At 43.6% G+C, this 19145-nt stretch overlaps 1 protein-coding gene across 4 annotated transcripts in view; it reads left to right on the forward strand.

Annotated features, from left to right (window-relative positions):
* The first annotated feature begins 7165 nt into the window (after nucleotides 1-7165).
* Clybl (citramalyl-CoA lyase) overlaps nucleotides 7166-19145 on the forward strand; it is a 240134-nt gene continuing 228154 nt past the window's right edge. For all 4 annotated transcript variants that reach the window (XR_011707426.1, XM_071611618.1, XM_071611617.1 and 1 more), the window contains exon 1: nucleotides 7166-7270. Coding sequence is in view for 3 of the 4 variants with exons in the window: in XM_071611618.1 (XP_071467719.1) it covers nucleotides 7194-7270 (77 nt within the window). In the remaining variant the exon portion in view is untranslated. The remainder of the gene's footprint in view (nucleotides 7271-19145) is intronic.

A 19145-nucleotide genomic window follows, 5' to 3' on the forward strand; every position in this document is an offset into this window, starting at 1 on the left:
AAATCTTGTTGATTCTACCTGGTACTGAGAGAGGTGTTTACAGTCATTTTAATCATATAGACTCACTTTAGTCTTTAGTTATTTTGGACTTTCAGATGTCTTAGAGCAGCCTTTCTTCTTCTTCTTGATTTTTTTTTTTTTTTTTTTTTTTGTACAAGGGATTTAGTTAGGGGCATTTTACTTCCAGCCCATTTTAAGTTTTTTTATGAGATAAGGACTCAGTAAATTGCTGAGGGTGGCATCAAACAGCCCCCCAAATTGCTGAGATTACAGGTATGCACCCCCTTGGTTGGTTTTTAGAGCAGTCTTTAAGAACTGTTTCCTAGTATAGGAACTTTTGGGAAGGTTTTCTTTTGCTAGATGTATCAGGCTCCTATGGCCACTCTAATATATTACCCCAAACCCAGTGGTTCCTGAGGCCAGAAGTTCAAAATAGCTTTCAAGGGGCTAAAGTCAAGGTGTGAGCAAAGAGGCATTCCTTCTGAAGCTCAAGGGCAGAAGCATTCCTCACCATTTCCAGCATCCATATTCTGCCCATATGCCTTGGCCTGTGGCCAGCATTATGTCGCCTTGTGCTTACATATCTCATCTCTGTCACCCTGACTTGCTCTTATAAGATCTTTGTGATAACATTGGGTCCACCCAGATGATCCCAGGTCATCTCCGCATCCTAAGATTCTTAACTTCATTACCTCTGCTAAGTCACAATCTCACAGGTTCTGGGGGTTCGCCTTCTGGCATCTGTAGGGACCAGTATTCAGTATCCTGACCATCCCAGGAAATTAAGAAACGGCAACTGTGGAACAGCATAATGATCACATAAGCAAAAATAACAGGGGAAATATGGAAAGACTACATCTAGCAGAAGATGCCTCCAGATTGAACACTGATTTCAACAAATACATTTTGAGCATCCTCCATGGGCCAGGCACTGTTCGAGGCGCTTGGGACACGTCCGTGAACTAAACAGGCTCAAACCCCTCGCCTCCTGGGGAGTCCATTCCACACACATCATCTCAGATGTAAGCGGTGAATACAGCAAGCGGCGACCGGGAGGGCTGGGCGCCACCTGCCTGCCGACACTAGGGGGAGCTGCAGCGCAGTTTTGGCGGCTGAGATTAGGAAAAACGATGATGTCATAAAACCAGACCCCGGCCTTTGGGAGCCAGAAGGAATTTTAGAGGTCATCTAACTTCCTCAGCCTACAGAGAGGAAGCCAAGGCCCGGAAGGCCCACAATGTGGTCGCTAGTTATTCTGCGTTTGGCCTAAATCTGAGCACCAGGCTCTTCCTCTCTCCCCGAGGAGCCAGACGCAGCGTCACCCTCATCAAACGCCCCGCGGCCCAGGAGGGCAGCTCGAGGGTTTTGTGTCAGAGCAGCGGGAGGGAGGGATGATCTCAGAGTGTAGTTCTCTCTGTGCCACTGTTTAAAAACCGCCCATAGAACTTCTAATAGGTCTCTTTCTAAGTGTGGGATTCTGAAGTCTTAAATCAGTGACACCGGCCAACTCATCCTTTGAGACTCAACTTTGGTGAAAATAACCTACATCGCCAGACACCAAAAGGAAGGGGAAAATGGATTCTCATAAAGAGGCACAGAAAGAATAAAGCAGCTTTATTTTCCTAATCATCCCTGCTCTTTACGATTGGAAAGTTATTTAAACGTTACTTACAGCATGGGCTAATTAGATATTTTTTATCCGATATCTCCTTGGGTGTGCCTATTTGCCAAAAATGGAGCCAATTTGTATTTCCACTTTGTATAATGTCAAATATTCCAAGAGTAAGGGTGAAAATTATTTGACTTTCATTACAGTTGCAAGACCACATGTGCTCATTTCCACTCAGGACACCTGTGTTTGTTCAAAGCAACATTGGCTAAGTAAGATTCCAGCATTCTGGGGCTGGGGATGTAGCTCAGTGCTAGAGCGGCTGCTTGGCATGCATGAGGTCCTAGGTTCCATCCCCAGCATCAAGCAAATAAATAAAAATTAAAATTGAAAATAAACTGAACATTCAGGTCATTTACAGTCTGAAGCCCACTGTGTTCTCTCTGTGGGCTCCACTTTCCCCTAAAGACTTTTCACCTGCCAGTCTTCATCTTCATCCTCTGACACAGGTGTTGCAATGTTCTTTCTGCAACACTGCCAAAACATTTAATCAAAGTTTCACATGAGGTAGGAGACTTCAGATATGAAGACCCAAAGACCCCAAAACTTTGTTTTTATGTTTAGGTTCCAAGAGATTGGACAGCCATGGAGGGATGTGATTGGACAGAGGATATGATCTAAAGGCAATAGATGGGGGAACCTAGCAAACCTATCTGTCCAGATTCTTCTTGATCTTTCTGTGTGGCAGTCTCTCCTTGTGGGTTTAGGGCAGGACCCCTCTGAAATGAGGGTCTTCAAAGGAGAAGAGAGAGAGAGTGTAGGTTTGTTGTGAGGGGGCAAAATTGCGACATATGCAGTTGAGGGGAGAAATAAAGAATGTCCACACGCTTCTGCCCCTTTCAAAGCTTTATTCACTCAATTACTCAATACAATTTCACTTATAGGTTCTTAATCAAGAAAATGACAATCCTTAATGCTGGGCACTGCAATAGACATAATCAATTCACAGTAAACAATTCTAGATTAATTAATTCACAGCAAACAATTCTAGATTAATTCTAAGCACTGAAAACACACTTAACCACGACAGGCTAATGACAGACATTCCTTCTGCGTGCTAAGTTCAAAAGTCTCAAGCCTTAGGCTTTATGTCCAGCAGATGCACTCTCAGACCGCTGTGATCAGGTCAGGAACCAAAGCAGGCTTTTCCTGTCATGGAGTGAACAACTGGTCAAGGAGAGGGTCCAAGGGAGAAGTTGAGGCTCTCACTAAGGTCCAGACAAGACAGTAGAGTTTGAAAGCCGTGAGGATCACGCAGAGGATCAGGAAACCATGACAAGTGATGGGATGTCAGGTCCTTATCAGGCTCTCCAGCTCGAGTGCATCCTTGTTTCGGCTGGCTGAATCCCTGTTCATTAGCTCTATTATTTATACTAAATTTGGGGGCTTTTGACCCCCCTTTTCAATCCTTATCAGCTACCACCAGATTTCTCCATGACATCATTTACCCTGGGGTCAGAAACATCTGGTCTGGTGGTCTCTACCCTGATCTTCTCCTCAGGCTAGGACAGCCTGCCAGAGGCTTCACTCTGTTATCTAGGTGAGGGGAAGTAACTTGTTTGTGGCCATTCAGGAGGGATCTGTTGGATGTGCCTGGGGAGACTGCAGGTTTCAAACTGGAGTTTTTAAAATGGAGCTGCTTAGGCTCAGGCCTAATGCCATCCTCACAAGGTTTTATGGGGAGAGGGGTTTTATTTTTCAAAAGCTACCTTGGAGAAGAGGAATTCTGGATTTTGTAAATCACTTTGTGGGGCTGGCAGGGGCAGAAGATAGGACAGGAGAATGTCAGAGAGCCATTGCTCTGGGGCCCTACCATTTTCCCTCAATTCAGAGTATTCAATATACCAAGGCACTGTATGTTGGAATACTGTGTCCTGGGCCCTGACATAACCACCACCCAGCTTCAATAATGATCAGAGTTGGTTGATTATTCTGGTCCCCACTGTTGCCACCCAAATCCATTATGCTCTAGAGGTATGATGTGTCTAACCTCCCCAACCCCTTATTTCCCCAAACTCTGCCAGGCTCCTACCGCAGTCTGTTGAGACTCAACAGAATAACGCCTCTCATGGAAGCATTCACCTTGCTCAGTTTCACATGCCCTTGGAAAAATAGGTGCTTCGATTTTCTTTTTGGTTTTGGAGACTGTAAGAACAGATTTGATTAGCCTCAAATGAGGAGCTCTGGATCCCTTTATTTGTTCTTTCTGGAAATAGAGCCTCCAGAAATCCACACACTGCAAAGAGAAAGTGACTAACGCTTTATTTTAACATACACTAGCATTAGAAAATAGTTCTTAAAACCCACACATTAGCTCAACAAAACCACAATCACCTGCAACTGCTTCCAACAATATCTGAGAGATTGAATAGTTAGCAAAAAAAGTCACTGTAGGATCTACTTTAGGTTCCAGGCATTTTTTTTTTGGGGGGGGGGGGTACTGGGGAACCACTGAGCCACATCCCCAACCTTATTTTGTATTTTATTTAGAGACAGGGTCTCACTGAATTGCTTAACGCCTTGCCTTTTGCTGAGGCTGGCTTTGAACTTGAGATCCTCCTGCTGGGATTATAGGCTTGCACCTCTGCGCTGGTCCAGGCATTTTTAATAAGGACATCTTGCAGTTTTCAGAATTATAATGAAGCTGGTGGGGCATTTTCACCTTGTATATTTTGGACACCTGCTCACTGGGTAGTCACTTCCCAGCAGTGACAAGACATATAAGGTCCCTGCTTTCAAAGAGCTTATGGTCTAGACCAGCAACTAGCATTTATTTTTCCATGCGTGACTGCCTAGCACATTTCTAGTCCTGCTCATAAGAGAACAATACTGCACCCCCAAAACCCACCTCATAGGAGGTGAGCAATCCCCCCCCCCCACCCTCTGAGAACCACTAGGGAAAGTAAATTCACAAACACACAAACAGACATTGTGAGACCTATGATTTAGTTGCTGTGACCATGAACTAGATGGGGGAGAGATTGTTAGCTCACCCCCTGTGAGTGGGTAGTATACAGGCTGACCAACCTGGAGGATGAGAAGGTGCAGTATGAGCATCTGGAGATGGGGAGTAGCACGTGTGAAGGCCCCACAGTAGGTGAGAGCTTAGTGAACTTAAAAGACATGGAAAGAACTGAGCGGTGGTACATGCCTATAATCCCAGTGGCTCCAGGAGGCTGAGGAAGGAGAATTGGGAGTTCAAAGCCAGTCTCAGCAAAAGCAAGGTGCTAAGCAACTCAGTGAGACTCTGTCTCTAAATAAAATACAAAATAGAGCTGGGGGTGGGGCTCAGTGGTCGAGTGCCCTTGAGTTCAATCCCCTGTACCCCCCCACCCCCCAAAAAATACAAAACAGGACTGGGGATGTGACTCAGTGGCCAATGCCCCTGAGTTCAATTCCCAGTACTAAAAAAAAAAAAAAAAAAGACATGGAAAGATGTCTCAAAAGATGGGCTGCAGGTGTAGTCCAGAGGTGGAGCGTGCTTAGCATGTGTGAGGCCCTGGGTTCAATCCCCAGCACTGCAAGCAAAATACAACATGAAAGGAAGTCAGGGGGCAACTAGAGGGAAGGTTGGAGAAACCTGCAGGGGCCAGACCTCCTGGGGCCTGGAGGATTGTGGTAAAGAATTTGGATTTTATTCTAAATGCGTCCTATTGGAAGCCACCAAAGCAATTTAAGAAGGATATCAGTGTAGTGATAATAGTAATGAGGAACAGTTAACACTATCCAACACTTGATCAGCTTATAAACACCCCCCTCACTCTCTCCTTCCTATATATAGATAGATATCCATGATAACCCAACATAATTGGATGTGTTTATCCAATTATGCTCATAACAACCCCATGAGGCTAATACAACCTATACCCTCATTTTATAGAAGAGGAAACTGAAGCATGGAGACGGTAAGTGACTTGTCCAAAGTCACACAGCTAGTGAACTGCACCAGTAATGCTTTTAAAAGGTCAGCCTGCCAGGTGTGGCGGCCCACATCTGTGATCCCACTACTTGTGAGGCTGAGGCAGCAAGACCACAAGTTTGAGGCCAGCCTGGGCAACTTAATGAGACCCTCTCTCAAAATAAATAAAGAGATAAAGTGTGTGCTCAGTGTGCAAGTCCATAGGTCCAAAGCCCAATCCTGAAAAATAATACAATAAAAGATCAGCCAGACTGTAGGGCAAAAGATTGATTGTAGGAGTGAGGAATGAAAGCAAGCAGGCTTGGAACAATCCAGGGAGATGAAGGTAATTAGAATGGGGTCAGGACCAGGGAGAGTCCAGTGAGGCACTGGCCTCAGATGCAAAAATTAAGGGGCAGCCTCCAAAACCTCAGTAATTAAGTTATATTTCAATATTCTGAAAATCAAGATAATGGAAAATTGCATTATGAACAAAATATTGAAATTTTAATTAAAGATAATATGAGTGTTTCTGATTTTTGCTTCTGTGTGGCTGGGAAAGCACTGGGAAAAACTGATCCTTAGTGGAGTAGGCAGGAGAGGCCTGGGGTGAAGGGTGGTGGAAGCAATCTCTCCTGTTGGTATCCAGTACAATAACACTTTTGTCCAGCAGATAGGCAGCATCCAAGTTCCCAGTCACATGGACTTTCCCAAAGAACTTGGAACCCACTCTGGTGGCACAGGTTCTGTTTGTTTAAACTGTTACACCTGTACCAAGGGCAAGATTCAGGTTTGCACAATTCTGAGAAATGTTTTCAGTGTAAATTCAGATGATGAATTTAGCATGATGAAATGATGAAAGTAGCAACAGCTGAAAAAGAAAAATGCAGATTTAGAAGGTAAAGAAAAGATAGTAGGTAGGGAGGAGAATGGGCCATACAATAGGTGGGGGCACTGCTGATCTCAGTAAGGAGGAGAAAAAGGCCTGTTTGAACACCTTAAAGCATTTTCGCCACCGCTGGATGGCCGGCAGGCCAGAGAGTGACGGGTTGTGTTTGCCCCCAGTCTCAGCCTGCATGTCTCTGCCCAGAGAGCAGCCAATAGCTGCTCTGACCCTATTATTGGCATGTACTATATGTTCCAGAGTGGAGTCTTCCCGCATTTTCTTTGACCACTCTTAAATTGCTAACCAAGGCATGCACATGTCGGGTTCACAAACTGTGTTAGATGGTATTTTGGCAAAATAAAGAAATCTCTAGAAAATTTAACCTGTTGTGGATGGAAAAATGCAAATTCTCTCAACAGTCAATTAAACCCAGAAGCGAGGGTGATTTGGATTCGGTCCTGGGAGAAACCGCTCAGGTGGAGACACCCGTGTGGGACCTATGCTCAGTTTCCCAGGGACGCGGGGAAGAAAGTCCTGAGGGCCAGCACAGCCCAGACTAGTTCCGGAGGGTGACCTTGGCCTTGGCTAGGGCCAGTAGGGACTCGCAGGGTGGGGCACGTGCGCAGAGGGGCGTGGCTAGAGGGCGGAGCCAAGTTAAAGCGCAATGGGAAGCGGTTGAGGGGCGTGGCTAAGAGGAGGGGGCAGAGCCAGGTGGGCGAGGGGGCGCGCACGTCGGGAAGATGGCGCTACGTCTGCTGCGGAGGGCGGCGCGCGTGACGGAGGCGGCGGCGGCGGCGGCGGCGGCGCTGCCGAGGCTGTGAGTGCAGGTCCCCAGTCCCCGCAGCCAGCCGGGGGTCGCGGACGGGCGGTCACCGCCACAGCCCCACTGGTCCGGGCAGCGCCTCGGAGCCCTCGCGGGAACCCCGCAGAGGTGGCCCGCTGCGGGTGCCTCCCCGGGCGGGCCTTGCGTGGACCCGGAAAGCGGGTACCACGTTGGGTCGAGTGACTGGACTTCAGCCCGGGAAAACCAAACCCGCCTCCCCCCGCAGTGGCACTCGGAACGCGCGCGTCTTATGAGGGGCCTGGAGGAGTCCGAGGCAGCTCAGAGTGAGACGCCTCGTTTGCTTGGTTCCCCGGTTCCCTGACCTTGGGTCTCAGGACCCTTTGCACGCCCCCAAATTTGGAGCGTCCCAAAGAGCTTTTGCCTGAATCTTATTGCTAACTATATTAGAATTGCAACAAATGTTTACAATAATTTGTTTTTAAAATAACAAAACCCTTTAAATTTTAACACAAATGATTTTTTTGTTTTTCTTTCAGTGCTAGGGATTGAACCCAGGGCCTTGTGCTTGCTAGGCAAGTGCTCTCCACTGAGCTACATCCCCAAACGTGTCTCCCCCCCCCCCCCCTTTAAATTAAAAAGTGAGAAGAGTGTAATCATTTTATATTTTCGAAATTTTCTTTGGCTTAATAAAGGATAACAGGAATCTTATGTTAGGCTGTTTTGGAGGAAATATTTGAAAGAAATTCTGGACTCCTGCAGATGACGTAACTAGTTGAAAAGAGGACCAGCAGGCCCTGTCAAAGAGTCTCAAGGACCTCAAGTTGTCCTCTGGCCATACTTTGAAATCCCTTATCTAGCACTTGCCTATTTGTTAATAGGATGAACGTACATCTCTTTCTTTTCCCCGACCACCATATAAAGAAATAAGTTGTTAGGTTCATAGGCAGAGTTTAGTTCAAGAAGCCAAATTTATGTCCCCTGGTTCAGAATGTTTTACTCTGCTTGCTCCCCCATGGCCCACTGTAGGACCCACATGGTCTTATGCATCCCACCTTTCCAGGGAGCAGCTGGGGGGGTGTACCCAGGCCTTCATGGAGAGTTAATTTTCCAACCTGTGAAGGTTCCAGTGATCACACAAAGTTCATGACTTCTAACATACTTGGGGCTTAATGCCCAACACTCTTGGTCTTCCTTAGCACTGTAGCTTCACAGCACAACTACATACTCCCCACCAAGGCCACCAAAGAGCCTAAATCAGGGGTTAAATAATCCTGGGTCTTGTCAGCTTTAGAACACACTAGAATGGGATATGTAAAGAGCTGTTGACTGCTTACCAATGGCTTGATTTCTTTTTTCTTTCTTGGCACTGGGGATTGAACCCAGGGGTGCTTTACTACTGAGCTTTATCCCCAGCCATTATTATTTTTTATTTTGAGACAGAGTCTCACTAGGTTGCTCAGGCTGGCCTTGAACTTAGGATCCTCATGCCTCATACTCCCCAGTTACTGTGATTACAGGTGTGTGCCACCACATCTGGCAAGTCCCAGACTATCTTGTCAATCATGCTGTTGTCTCTGGCCATACTGAATATATATATAAAAATACCCCACCCTCAAGGAGGAAGCATAACCCTTACCCAACAGAGCCAAGATATAGTTGTGTGAGTACTAGCTCCCTTGACATGCATATCTATAAATATTTCTATGTAGAACCATCTACAGTCATATTAAGCTACACATGAGTTCTTACTGATGTCTCTGACTCTAATCCATCATTACATGGACCACTCTAGCCACTTTCCTGTGTTCCTTGGTAAATTCCCCCCTCAAACAGGAAGAAGCCTGGCTCCCACCATCCACCATTCATTTACTTAATTGTTCAATTCCGGTATACATATGTAGCAATATCAGAATGGTTAACCCAAATGCCATAGGAAAGAAGATAATCCACCGGAGTACAGTGTTTACATACAGTTTCTTTCCCTTTATTCTTATAGGCGCCACTCATTTCCAGAGGTACTTAGGACAGTGCCCTTTTCTGTCTGTTCCCTTCATAAAATTGTTTCATGAATCTATAATACAAGTAGATGCTCTTGTCATAGGCTGCATGCTTTCCCAGTATTCTTCTACCTCCCAGATGATTTTTATTTATTTATTTAATTTTTTGTGGTGGGGATTGAACCCAGGACTGTGTGCATGAGAGTCAGGCACTCTACCAACTGAGCTATATCCCCGGCCCTCCCAGATGATTTTTTAATTGTAAATATTAACATTCACTTTTGTGCTATAAAGTTCTGTGGGGTTTGACAAATACATGATGTCGTGTATCTACCATGACTTTATTACAATATCATACAGAATAGCTTTATTTCCCTAAAGATCCCATGTGCTTTACCTATTTATCCATCCCCTCCTTCCAAGTTCCTGGCAAGCGTTCATCACATTACCATCTCTATATTTTGCCTTTTCCAGAATGTCATATAATTGGAATCATACAGTATGGAACTTTTAGACGGGATTCTTTAACTTAACAATAAGCATGTAAAGCTGGGCATGGACAAGTTCAAAGCCAACTTCAGCAATTTAGTGAGGCCCTGAGTAACTTAGTTACTCAGGACCTGTCTCAAAATTTAAACAAACAAAAAATGTGTTCAATCCCTAGTACCAAAAAAAAAAAAAAAAAAAAACAAAAACAAAAGCAATAAACCAAAACACATGTAAAGTTCCTTCAGGTCTTTTCACTGATTGATAACTCATTTCCTTTTATTGTTGAAAAATATTTCACTGTATAGATGTACCTTAGTTTATTCATTCACTTATTGAAGGATGTATTGGCTGCTTCTAGTTTTTCTTGATTATAAACAAACCTGCTATATATATTTGTGTGTAGGTTTTTGTATAGACGTAAGTTTTCTTTCTTTTTGAGATGGGCTCTTGCTATGTTGTCTAGAATTGAACTTGAGATCTTGCCACAGCCTCCCAAGTAATTGGGATTACAGGCATGCGCTGATGTATCCAGTTCTGACCTAAGTTTTCAAATCAATTGAGTAAATATCTAGGAGTATGATTGTTGAATTGTTTGGTAAGATTATGTTTAGTTGTATAAAAACTACCAAACTGGAGCTGGGGGTACATCCCAGCTTGCCTAGCATACCTTAAGTCCTGGGTTCAATCCCCAGTATGGTGGGGGTGGGGAGGATCACCAGTACTGGGGGAAAAAACAACAATTACCAAGCTGTCTTCCAAAGTAGGAGTCATTTTACATTTCTACCATCAATGAGTGAGAGTTCCTGTTGCTCTGCATCTTCACTAGAATTTGGTATTGTCAGTTAAAAAAAAAGAAAAAGTTAGCTATTCCAATAGGTATTTAGTGGTATCGTGTTTTAACTTGAAATTCCCTCAAATGATATTGAGCCTCTTTTGCTATCCTTATCGGCCATCTGTATGTATTCTTTGATGAAATCTGTTCAGATCTTCTGCCCATTTCTTAATTGGATTGTGTGATACTGTGATATAATAAGAAATATATATCTGGTTTCTGTCCCTGTTTTCTGGCACACAGCACCTAAAACCCTTGGAATCTCCAGAGTGATAAGAGTGTCTTTTGTATGCTAATGAGATGACTGGTGTTTGGGGGATGGGATGCTATCAGCTGTCACTAGAAAGACCAAAGCAGGATTTGAGGGTTGGAATTTTAAACCCCACTCTCCCATCCTCTGGGGAGGGAGTGGGGACTGAAGTTTGAGTTGGTCACCAGTGGCCAATGATGTAATTGGTCATGGCTCCATAAAAAATCAAAAGGACAGGGTATGGAGAGCTTTCCGATTACTGAACACTTGGAGGTTCCTGGAGGGGGGTGTACATGAGAGGGCAGGCAGCTCTATGCATGTCCCCACGTCTTGCCCTATACGTGCTTTTCCTCTGTATCCTTTGTGATATCCTTTATAATAAACTAGTAAATGTGTTTGCCTGAATTCTGTGTCCTGTCCTAACAAGTTAATTGAAATCAAGGAGGGGTTCTTAAGAAGCCCTGACATAGGGCCAATAGGTCAGAAGTGCAGGTAGAACAACCTGGGGCTTTTTATTTGTGGCTGTAGTGGAGGCAGCCTTGTGGGACTGAGCCCTTAACCTAAAACTCCAGGTGGAAAGTGTCAGAACTGAATTGAGTTACAGGAGACCCAGGTGGTGTCTGCAGGAGAAAAGAATTGCCTGGAGAAGGGGGAGACCCCCCCTGCACATCTGGTCAAAAGTGTTCTGTGCTGTGTTGAGGGTCTGCGAAGAGGAAAAACACTGGTTTTTCCTCTATCTGACACGTTGGCTGTTTTCTTTTTCTTTCTTTCTTTTTTTTTGGTGCTGGGGATTGAGACTAGGAGTGTTCAACCACTGAGCCACATGTCCAGCCCTTTTAGTATTTTATTTAGAGACAGGATCTTGCCCAGTTGTTAAGGGCCTCTCGAAGCTGCTGAGGCTGGCTTTGAACTTATGATCCTCCTTGCACCCAGCAGGTTGGTTGTTTTCTTGTTGTTCATTTTAAAGTGTTGGTGGTGTATATTGGCTCTAAGTTCAGACTTGTGTTTTGCAAATATCTTCTCCAGTGTATGGCTTAGCTTTGCATTTTCTTTCTAGTGTTCTAGAACAGAGTTTTCAATTTTGGTGAAGTACAGCTTATCAGTTTTTTTCTTTTGTGGCCAAACCCAAGGCCACATAGACTTTCTCCTATGCTTCATTTCTTCTTTTTCTCTTTCTGTCCTTTTCTTTTTCTTGTGGTATTGGGAATTAAACTCAGGGACTCACACAGGGTAGACAAGCGCTCTACCACTGAACTGCACCCCCAATCCCTCTTAATTAATTTTAAGACAGGATCTCTCTAAGTTGCTGAGGCTGGCTTTGAGGTTTCGAGCCTCCTTCCTCAGACTCCCAAGTAGCTGGGATAACAGATGCACCACATGTCTTTATTTAGTGTTGGTTTCTGTAGGCTTGATTGTTGTTGTGTTCCTCTAGTCCTCCTTTGCTGCTTTCTTTAGCATTAAGTGAATATTTTCTAATGTGATACTTTAAAGTTCTTTAATAATTTGTTACACTATGCATTTCAAGGTTAGTTTTCAGTAGTTGCTCTCGAGGGTTCATCCATAATATATACTTCTTTAAATTGTGGATATGTGTATGTAAAGTTTTCCTTTTAGCCATTTTAAATGTAGTTTGGTGGCATTATTATGTTTCAGAGTGTTGTGCAACCATCCTCACTATGTACAATTTTCATCACCCCAGATAGAAACTCTGCATTACACAATAACTCTCAATCCCCCTGCCCTGAACCTCTAACTTCGTGCTTTTTCTGTGAATTTGCCGACTCTCTAGATATTTTATGCAAGTGTATTCATCCTTTTGGTTTTGGCTTATTTCATTAATGCAGCAAAACATTTTTGAGGCTCACGCGTGGATCAGAACTTCATTCCCTTTTATGTTTGGATGATAATCCATTGAATGTATATTATCGTATATATCTTATCAAATCTCCTTTTGATTTATACTAACTTAATCCCTGGAGATACACAGATGTTACTTCCACATAGCTCTTTTCCTGTTGCTTCTTTTTGTGGCATTATTTTTATACATTTTATATCTATGTTACAAACGCAGAAACATATTACTGAAATTATTACTTTATATACTTTTACATTTTTTAAAGCTTAGAGAGATGCAAATACATACTTCTCTCTCTATCTATCTATCTATCTCTTATTGTATTGGTTGTATTCACCTTTTTATTTACCATTCTTGGTTCTCCTGGTTTGTCCATGCAGATTTGAGTGCCTGTCTGGTGCCATTTCTTTAGCCCAGTACATCTTTGCTCCTGCCTACCTATCTTCTTTGTTCTGTTAGGAAACATACATTTCTGTATGTAGGCCTTTCAACACAATTGTTTAATATTTCTTTTTACAATTGCTGTGTGTGTGTGCGCGTGTGTGTGTGCGCGCGCGCATGCGGCACTGGGACTGAACCTATGCACTTAACCACTGAGCCACATCCCCAGTCCTTTTTGTTTTAAATTTTGAGACAGGGTCTCACTAAGTTGCTTAGGGCCTTACTAAATTACTGAGGCTCACTGTGGTCCTCCTGCTTCTGCCTCCCACACCACTTGGATTATAGGCTATACAATTACTTTTTAAATTAATTAAGAGACATGCATTTATAATCACATGATTACCTTTGCCACTGCATGGGGGGTTGAATACTGTGTGGGGTCACTTATTTTCAGTTTAATAATTTCTTTTTATTTTTTTGTATTGTGGAATTTAACCCAGGGGCACTCCACTGCTAAACTTTATCCCAGTCCTTTTCATTTTTTATTTTGAGTCAGGGTCTCATGAAGTTCCTGGGGCTAGCCTTGAACCTCATGCCTCAGCCTCCCAATTTGCTGGGGATCACAGGAGTGTGCCACCACACCTGGCTTTAGTATTTCTTGTAAGGTGGGTCTGCTAGCAAGTTTCTTTTGTTTACCTAGAAATGTCTTTACTTTGTCTTCTTTTTTAAAAAATTAAAATAATTTCTTTTTGCAGTGCTGGGAATCAAACCCAGCACTTCATGCATACTCACTCAGCAGGCCCTCTACCACTGAGCTGTGTCCTTACCTGCTTGCCTTCATTTTTGAAAGTAGTTTTGCTGGATATAGGATTCAAGGTCCACAGTATTTTTCTTTGAAAGGCTTTGAATATATTCTCTTACTGTCTTCTTGCCACCATTATTTCTGATGAGATATCAGCTGTTGATCTTATTAGGGTTCATGTAAGTAATGAGTCATTTCTCTTTCTGTTTTCAAGAGTTTGTCTTTGAACAGTTTTATTATGGCAAGTGTGGATCTTTTTTAGTTTATCCTACTTAGAGTTTATTGAGTTTCTTGGATGTTTATTTATCAATTCTGTGAATTTATTGACTATGATTTATTCAAAAGGTCTTTTTTGCTCCCTTATCTCTCTTCTTTCCTTCTGAGACTCACATTATGAATAAGTTGGTACAAATGGATTGAAGGGTGATGGTGTCTCTCAGGTCTTTGAGCGTCTTTGTTCATTTTTCTTTCTCTTCCTCGGCTGTATGATCTCAACTGCAACCTTCAAGTTTGTTGGTTCTTCCCTGCTAGCTTGGATCATTTTCATTTTAGTTATTGTGCTTTCCAAATCAGAATTTCTACTGAGGACTTTTCTATAATTTTATCTTTATTGATAGTTTCTATTTACTGAGACATCATTGGCATACTTTTATTTAGTTCTTTATTTTTCAGATTTTATTTTTCTATTTTTAGTGTCAAGGCAGGGTCTTACTAAGTTGCTCAAGCTGACCTCAAACTTTTGAACGTCCTGCCTCAACTCTCCAGTCTCAGATCATGGGTGTGTACCACCACATCTGGCTCCTTTAATTCTTTATAGTTTTTCTTTGCTTTTTGGAATACATTTGTAAATTTCTGATTTAAATAGTAAATTTAGTACCTGCACTTTCCCAGGGACCATTTGTATCAACTGCTTTTTTCTTCTGAGGACGGGCCATACTTTGGTGTTTCTTTGTGGGTCTTATAAATTTGCGTTGAAAGCCAGTTGTGAACCCACAGTTCATGACTGTGACTTTGCCTTCACTTTCTGCTTGCACAGAGACTGAAGGTTGGTTAGACACGGAAGCTTAAGGTCTTCCGAAGTTTTCCTGAGCATGTATACAGCCTGGGCATGCACCCAGATACACATGTGCAGGCCTTCTAGATTCCTGGGAATATGTCAGAGCTTTTCAAATCTCCCTTTGGACATCTCATTCTCTAACTTTTCTTTTTAAGCTTTTTGGTTAGGCCATTGTTTGCTAGTTGTTATCCTCTAGCTCAGGTAGCTGTGATGTTAAACAGTCGCTTCTGATCATTTTGACAGATGACCTCAGAGACAGTGCTGTTTCCACTGTGTGAGCCCTGTCTCAGGTCAGACAAAGCCTTGCAAGTGGGGTCTTCCAGTGAACCACCAGACAGGTCACATAGTGACATTCTCTGGGCATGGGGCTTTGAAAGAACTCTAATCCTGTTTTTTCCCCTTCACTGGCTGCCAGGCTACTGGTTTTCACTGTGATTGTGGGCTGTTGGATTTCAAAGCTACTACAAAACTGGAGAGAGGGATAGGATAAGTTCAAACCCCACAAAAATTGCTGTTCTGAGATTCATCCGTTTTTCTTGAATAAATGCTCTTGAGGTTGTGCAAGCCTTTGAATAATTTCAAGAGTTCTGCAAAGGTTGATTCTGACCATATTTGCCAAATGCGTGATTAAAAAGCTGAAAAGCAGTAAGCAAAAATGTTTTGAGGCAAAAAGTAAGTTGAAGTAGTCCAAGAAATAGGAAACCAATCCTTTCAAATTGCTTGGGACTTTCCCAGTTTTAACATGGAAATCCCACATTCTAGGCAAGCCTTTAGTTTCAGAAAACCAAGATCATTGTTTACCTTAGAGATAGGGAAGGAAAGGCTGAAGAAGGAAGGAGGGTTATTATGAACAGGAGGAGGGTGGGGTTGGAGTACAAGGCAGAATTCAGGGCCCAGAAGGAGAGTAGTTGACAGACGATTGGAGAAAGGATGAAAAGACAGATGACCTTAGGTACAGACCAGTGGTTCAAGAAGGAGTGCAAGTCTCCTGGAGCAGCCTCAGTTCTAGAATGGAGAGGGAACATTCAGAATGTCTTAATGGAGAAACAAGGGCCAGTGTTGAAGATAGGCTGAGAGAAAGAAGAAGGAGACTGGAGGAACAGGCAATACCAGGGAGCCTGGAGCCAGGACGTGCCCTGGGGTGGACAGAGGAGTTGGTGGCAAATGAGATTTCCCAGAACAACTAGTGGGCCACAGTCAGGCTAGCCAGGCGTGGTGGCACATGCTTATAATTCCAGCTACTGTAGAGGCCACGGTAAGAGGATTACAGTTTGAGGCTAGCTTGGGTGATGTGACGAGACCTTGTCTCAAAATAAAATTAAAAAGGACTGGGGATGTAACTCAGTGGTATGATAGTGGTCTAGAACATATGAGGCCCTGGGTTCTGTCCCAGCACCATAAAAAACAAAAAAACATAGAGACTGAAGAGCAAGAACTGCATATGGGCCTGAACTGAGAGATGCAGATGTGTGGAGGGTGCCTCGTGGAGATGGTGGGGTTCCTGCAGGAGCTGTTTGCTAGTGCAGGGTTGTGCCATACCTACCTGGTGGCGTTACCTCTTCCTAAGGCTCTTGCAGCTGTGTAGGGTTTGTTTTCCAATGGTACCATGCCCTTGTGGAGTTGTTGTAGGGCCTGGAGCATGTGTGTGTGCAGGCAGGGAGCACACCAGGCAGTCCAGATGGCGGGAGGAAGCTGGGACTTAGTGATGAAATTTTTTGGGGGGGTGGGGGGCGTACTGGGAATTGAAGTCAGGGGCACTCCAGCACTGATCCACATCCCCACAGCCCTAGTTTGTATTTTAGCGATAGCCAACTCGCTGAGTTGCTTAGTGCCTCGCCATTGCTGAAGCTGGCTTTGATCCTCCCATCTCAGCCTCCTGTGCTGCTGGGATTACAGGCTTGCTGCCAGTGCCTCCTCCCTCTATTCCTTGCCTTGTGGATCCAGAGGAAAGTTGGGGAAAATTTTCTTACACATGCTCCTTTCTACTGTATTCTCCCCTGAAAGTGTGGCCACTGAGAAGACTGTCCTCACAAGTGCTCCCCTGAGTGCCCCTGTTTTGCATTTGTTAAGAATGGCCTAGCACTTCATCCTTCTAGAAATCCTCCGTGATGAGTTGCTAATAGCGGTGTCTGTGAATGGAGTGCTCTGAGTTATGTTTGAAGTTTAGAAAGTGCACACGCAGTCTTGCTTGTGGCTTAGTCTGGCGAAGACGAGACGGATGTTAAGGAGCTAGTGTCCCTGGGAAGCTGACCTGCAGCATCGCTGCTGTTTCCCCAGTGGTTGTTTTCTCCAGTGATGGTTCTGGACTGGCCCAGGTCTGATTGATGTCACTTCTGAAAACAACCTTTGGTCACAGTTTCCTTAACTAAATGGTGGCTGCTCTGTAGGAGCTGCCATTTTATGCATCACTCCCTTTGGGAAGCCCGCAGGTGCCCTGGCTAAAGTTTTAGGAATGCAACTTTCTTAAGAAAAAAGCTGGCAGCCTTGGGGAGGAGCTGAGGGTAGGTATTAGGCATTTTTTTTTTTTAAGATGTGAAGAGTTGTTAATTGTAAAAACAATAATACTTTCCTGCCCCTGAATACAACTGTGGCTGTGTTCTGTTGTTACACATTGCTCATTTATTCTACACATTGCTCACGATTTCAACAGGTTTAGAATTTTATTAGGCAATAAAGAAAATATTGAGGAAATGGTATTTGTGTTTTCATATAGGTCACTTGGGTATGAATTTAAATCCATTGTAATTCAAACAGGTTTAATTTATTTCATGTTGTTACTTGACTGTTTTATAGTTTATTGCTGTGGTTTGAATGTGTCTCCCACCAAAGCTCATGTGTTGGAAATTTAATCCCAAGCAGCAATGTGGAGGGTGGACCTTTAAGAGGTAATGAGGTCATGAGATTCATTCTTTCCTTTCTTCCTCTTTCTTTTCCCCCTCCACTATAAACCAGGTTTAGGATAACTTTTAATTTAGCTGCTTTGATTTCATTTTGTTTCCACTGTGGGGCATTAACCTAGCCTGGGAGCCTGGGCGATGGGTCCTATTGCCACATGACTCTAGAACTCTCTTTCTGTGTATAACCACAGTTCATTTATTCCATTTCCAAGTTTTCTCTTTTGGGAAATGCAGAGATGAATATCCCTATTCCCAAATCTCTGTGGGCACCCATATGTGAGACGCGGAGGTAACTTTCTATGTGTGGATTTGCTGGGTCAGAGCATGACATTTGATGCCCTTGGATGCTTGTTATTAGATGGCTTTCCTGAAAGGGTAAGTTGTTATATCCCTGGGCTGTGGGTGCCTTTTGGAGGTTCTTCTGTCCATTTCCCTTGACATTAGCAGGCTCATCTTAGTAAAGGAAGCACCCCAAATGCTGAATATTTTTAAAGACAACACTTTTTACTCTATTGTATTGTCTTACTTGCCACCCCCAACAAAAGGAGGGTCACAATTTAGTGGAAGACTGTTTTTGTATTCACTGTTAAATTCACAGTTCTACATTGTTTAAAAAAAAGTTCTTTTTTTTTCCTCCTTAATAAGGGCCTCTCTCTGAACCTATATATGGTCATTAAAAATTTTTATATATGTATCTCACATTTGCTCTGTAGAACTTGGGCTTGGAAGCAGCTCAAGCCTGTTTGAAAGCACATACACTTGATATGGCTTCTTATTTAATCCTACAGGTGTCCTTGTGAGAAGGAAGATATGCTCACATCTTTTTTGGACAGAAGCAAAGGTTTAGAATAAACAAATCCCAAACCTCCATGCCAGGTGCAGTTTGGTCCTGAGGCACTGGAGGGCGCTCTAGCAACAGGAGATATAACCTGTCAGTGCAGTCCTCAGGATGACCCTTAACAGGCTGCTTGGAGAAAGATGGGTGGGTTGGTTTTCTTGTTCATTTTAAGATAAATGAAAGACATGTGGATAGTAGAGGAAATATTCTGTACTTCCCTATTCAAGGTCCCTTTAAAGAAACTTAAGAAATAACCCTGTGCTCCAGCTCCTCCTCTCTCTCTGCCCTCTTGGAACCTCACTGGGCTGCCTCTGCTATGCTCTGTCCTTAGCCTGGGGCACTCTGTCCTGTGTCAGCTCAGATGTCACCAACCTCAGAGGTCTTTCCTTACCATCCTGTACAACGTAGCACCCCTCCCCAGCACCACCAGGTGCCTCTGCACCCCTCCCCCTGCCTGTCAGATGGTATTTCCGTCGCGGTTTCCACCAGATATATTATACACTCGTTTGC

This window comes from Marmota flaviventris, chromosome 4 (assembly GCF_047511675.1).
Source record: "Marmota flaviventris isolate mMarFla1 chromosome 4, mMarFla1.hap1, whole genome shotgun sequence".
NCBI classification, from domain to species: Eukaryota; Metazoa; Chordata; class Mammalia; order Rodentia; family Sciuridae; genus Marmota; species Marmota flaviventris.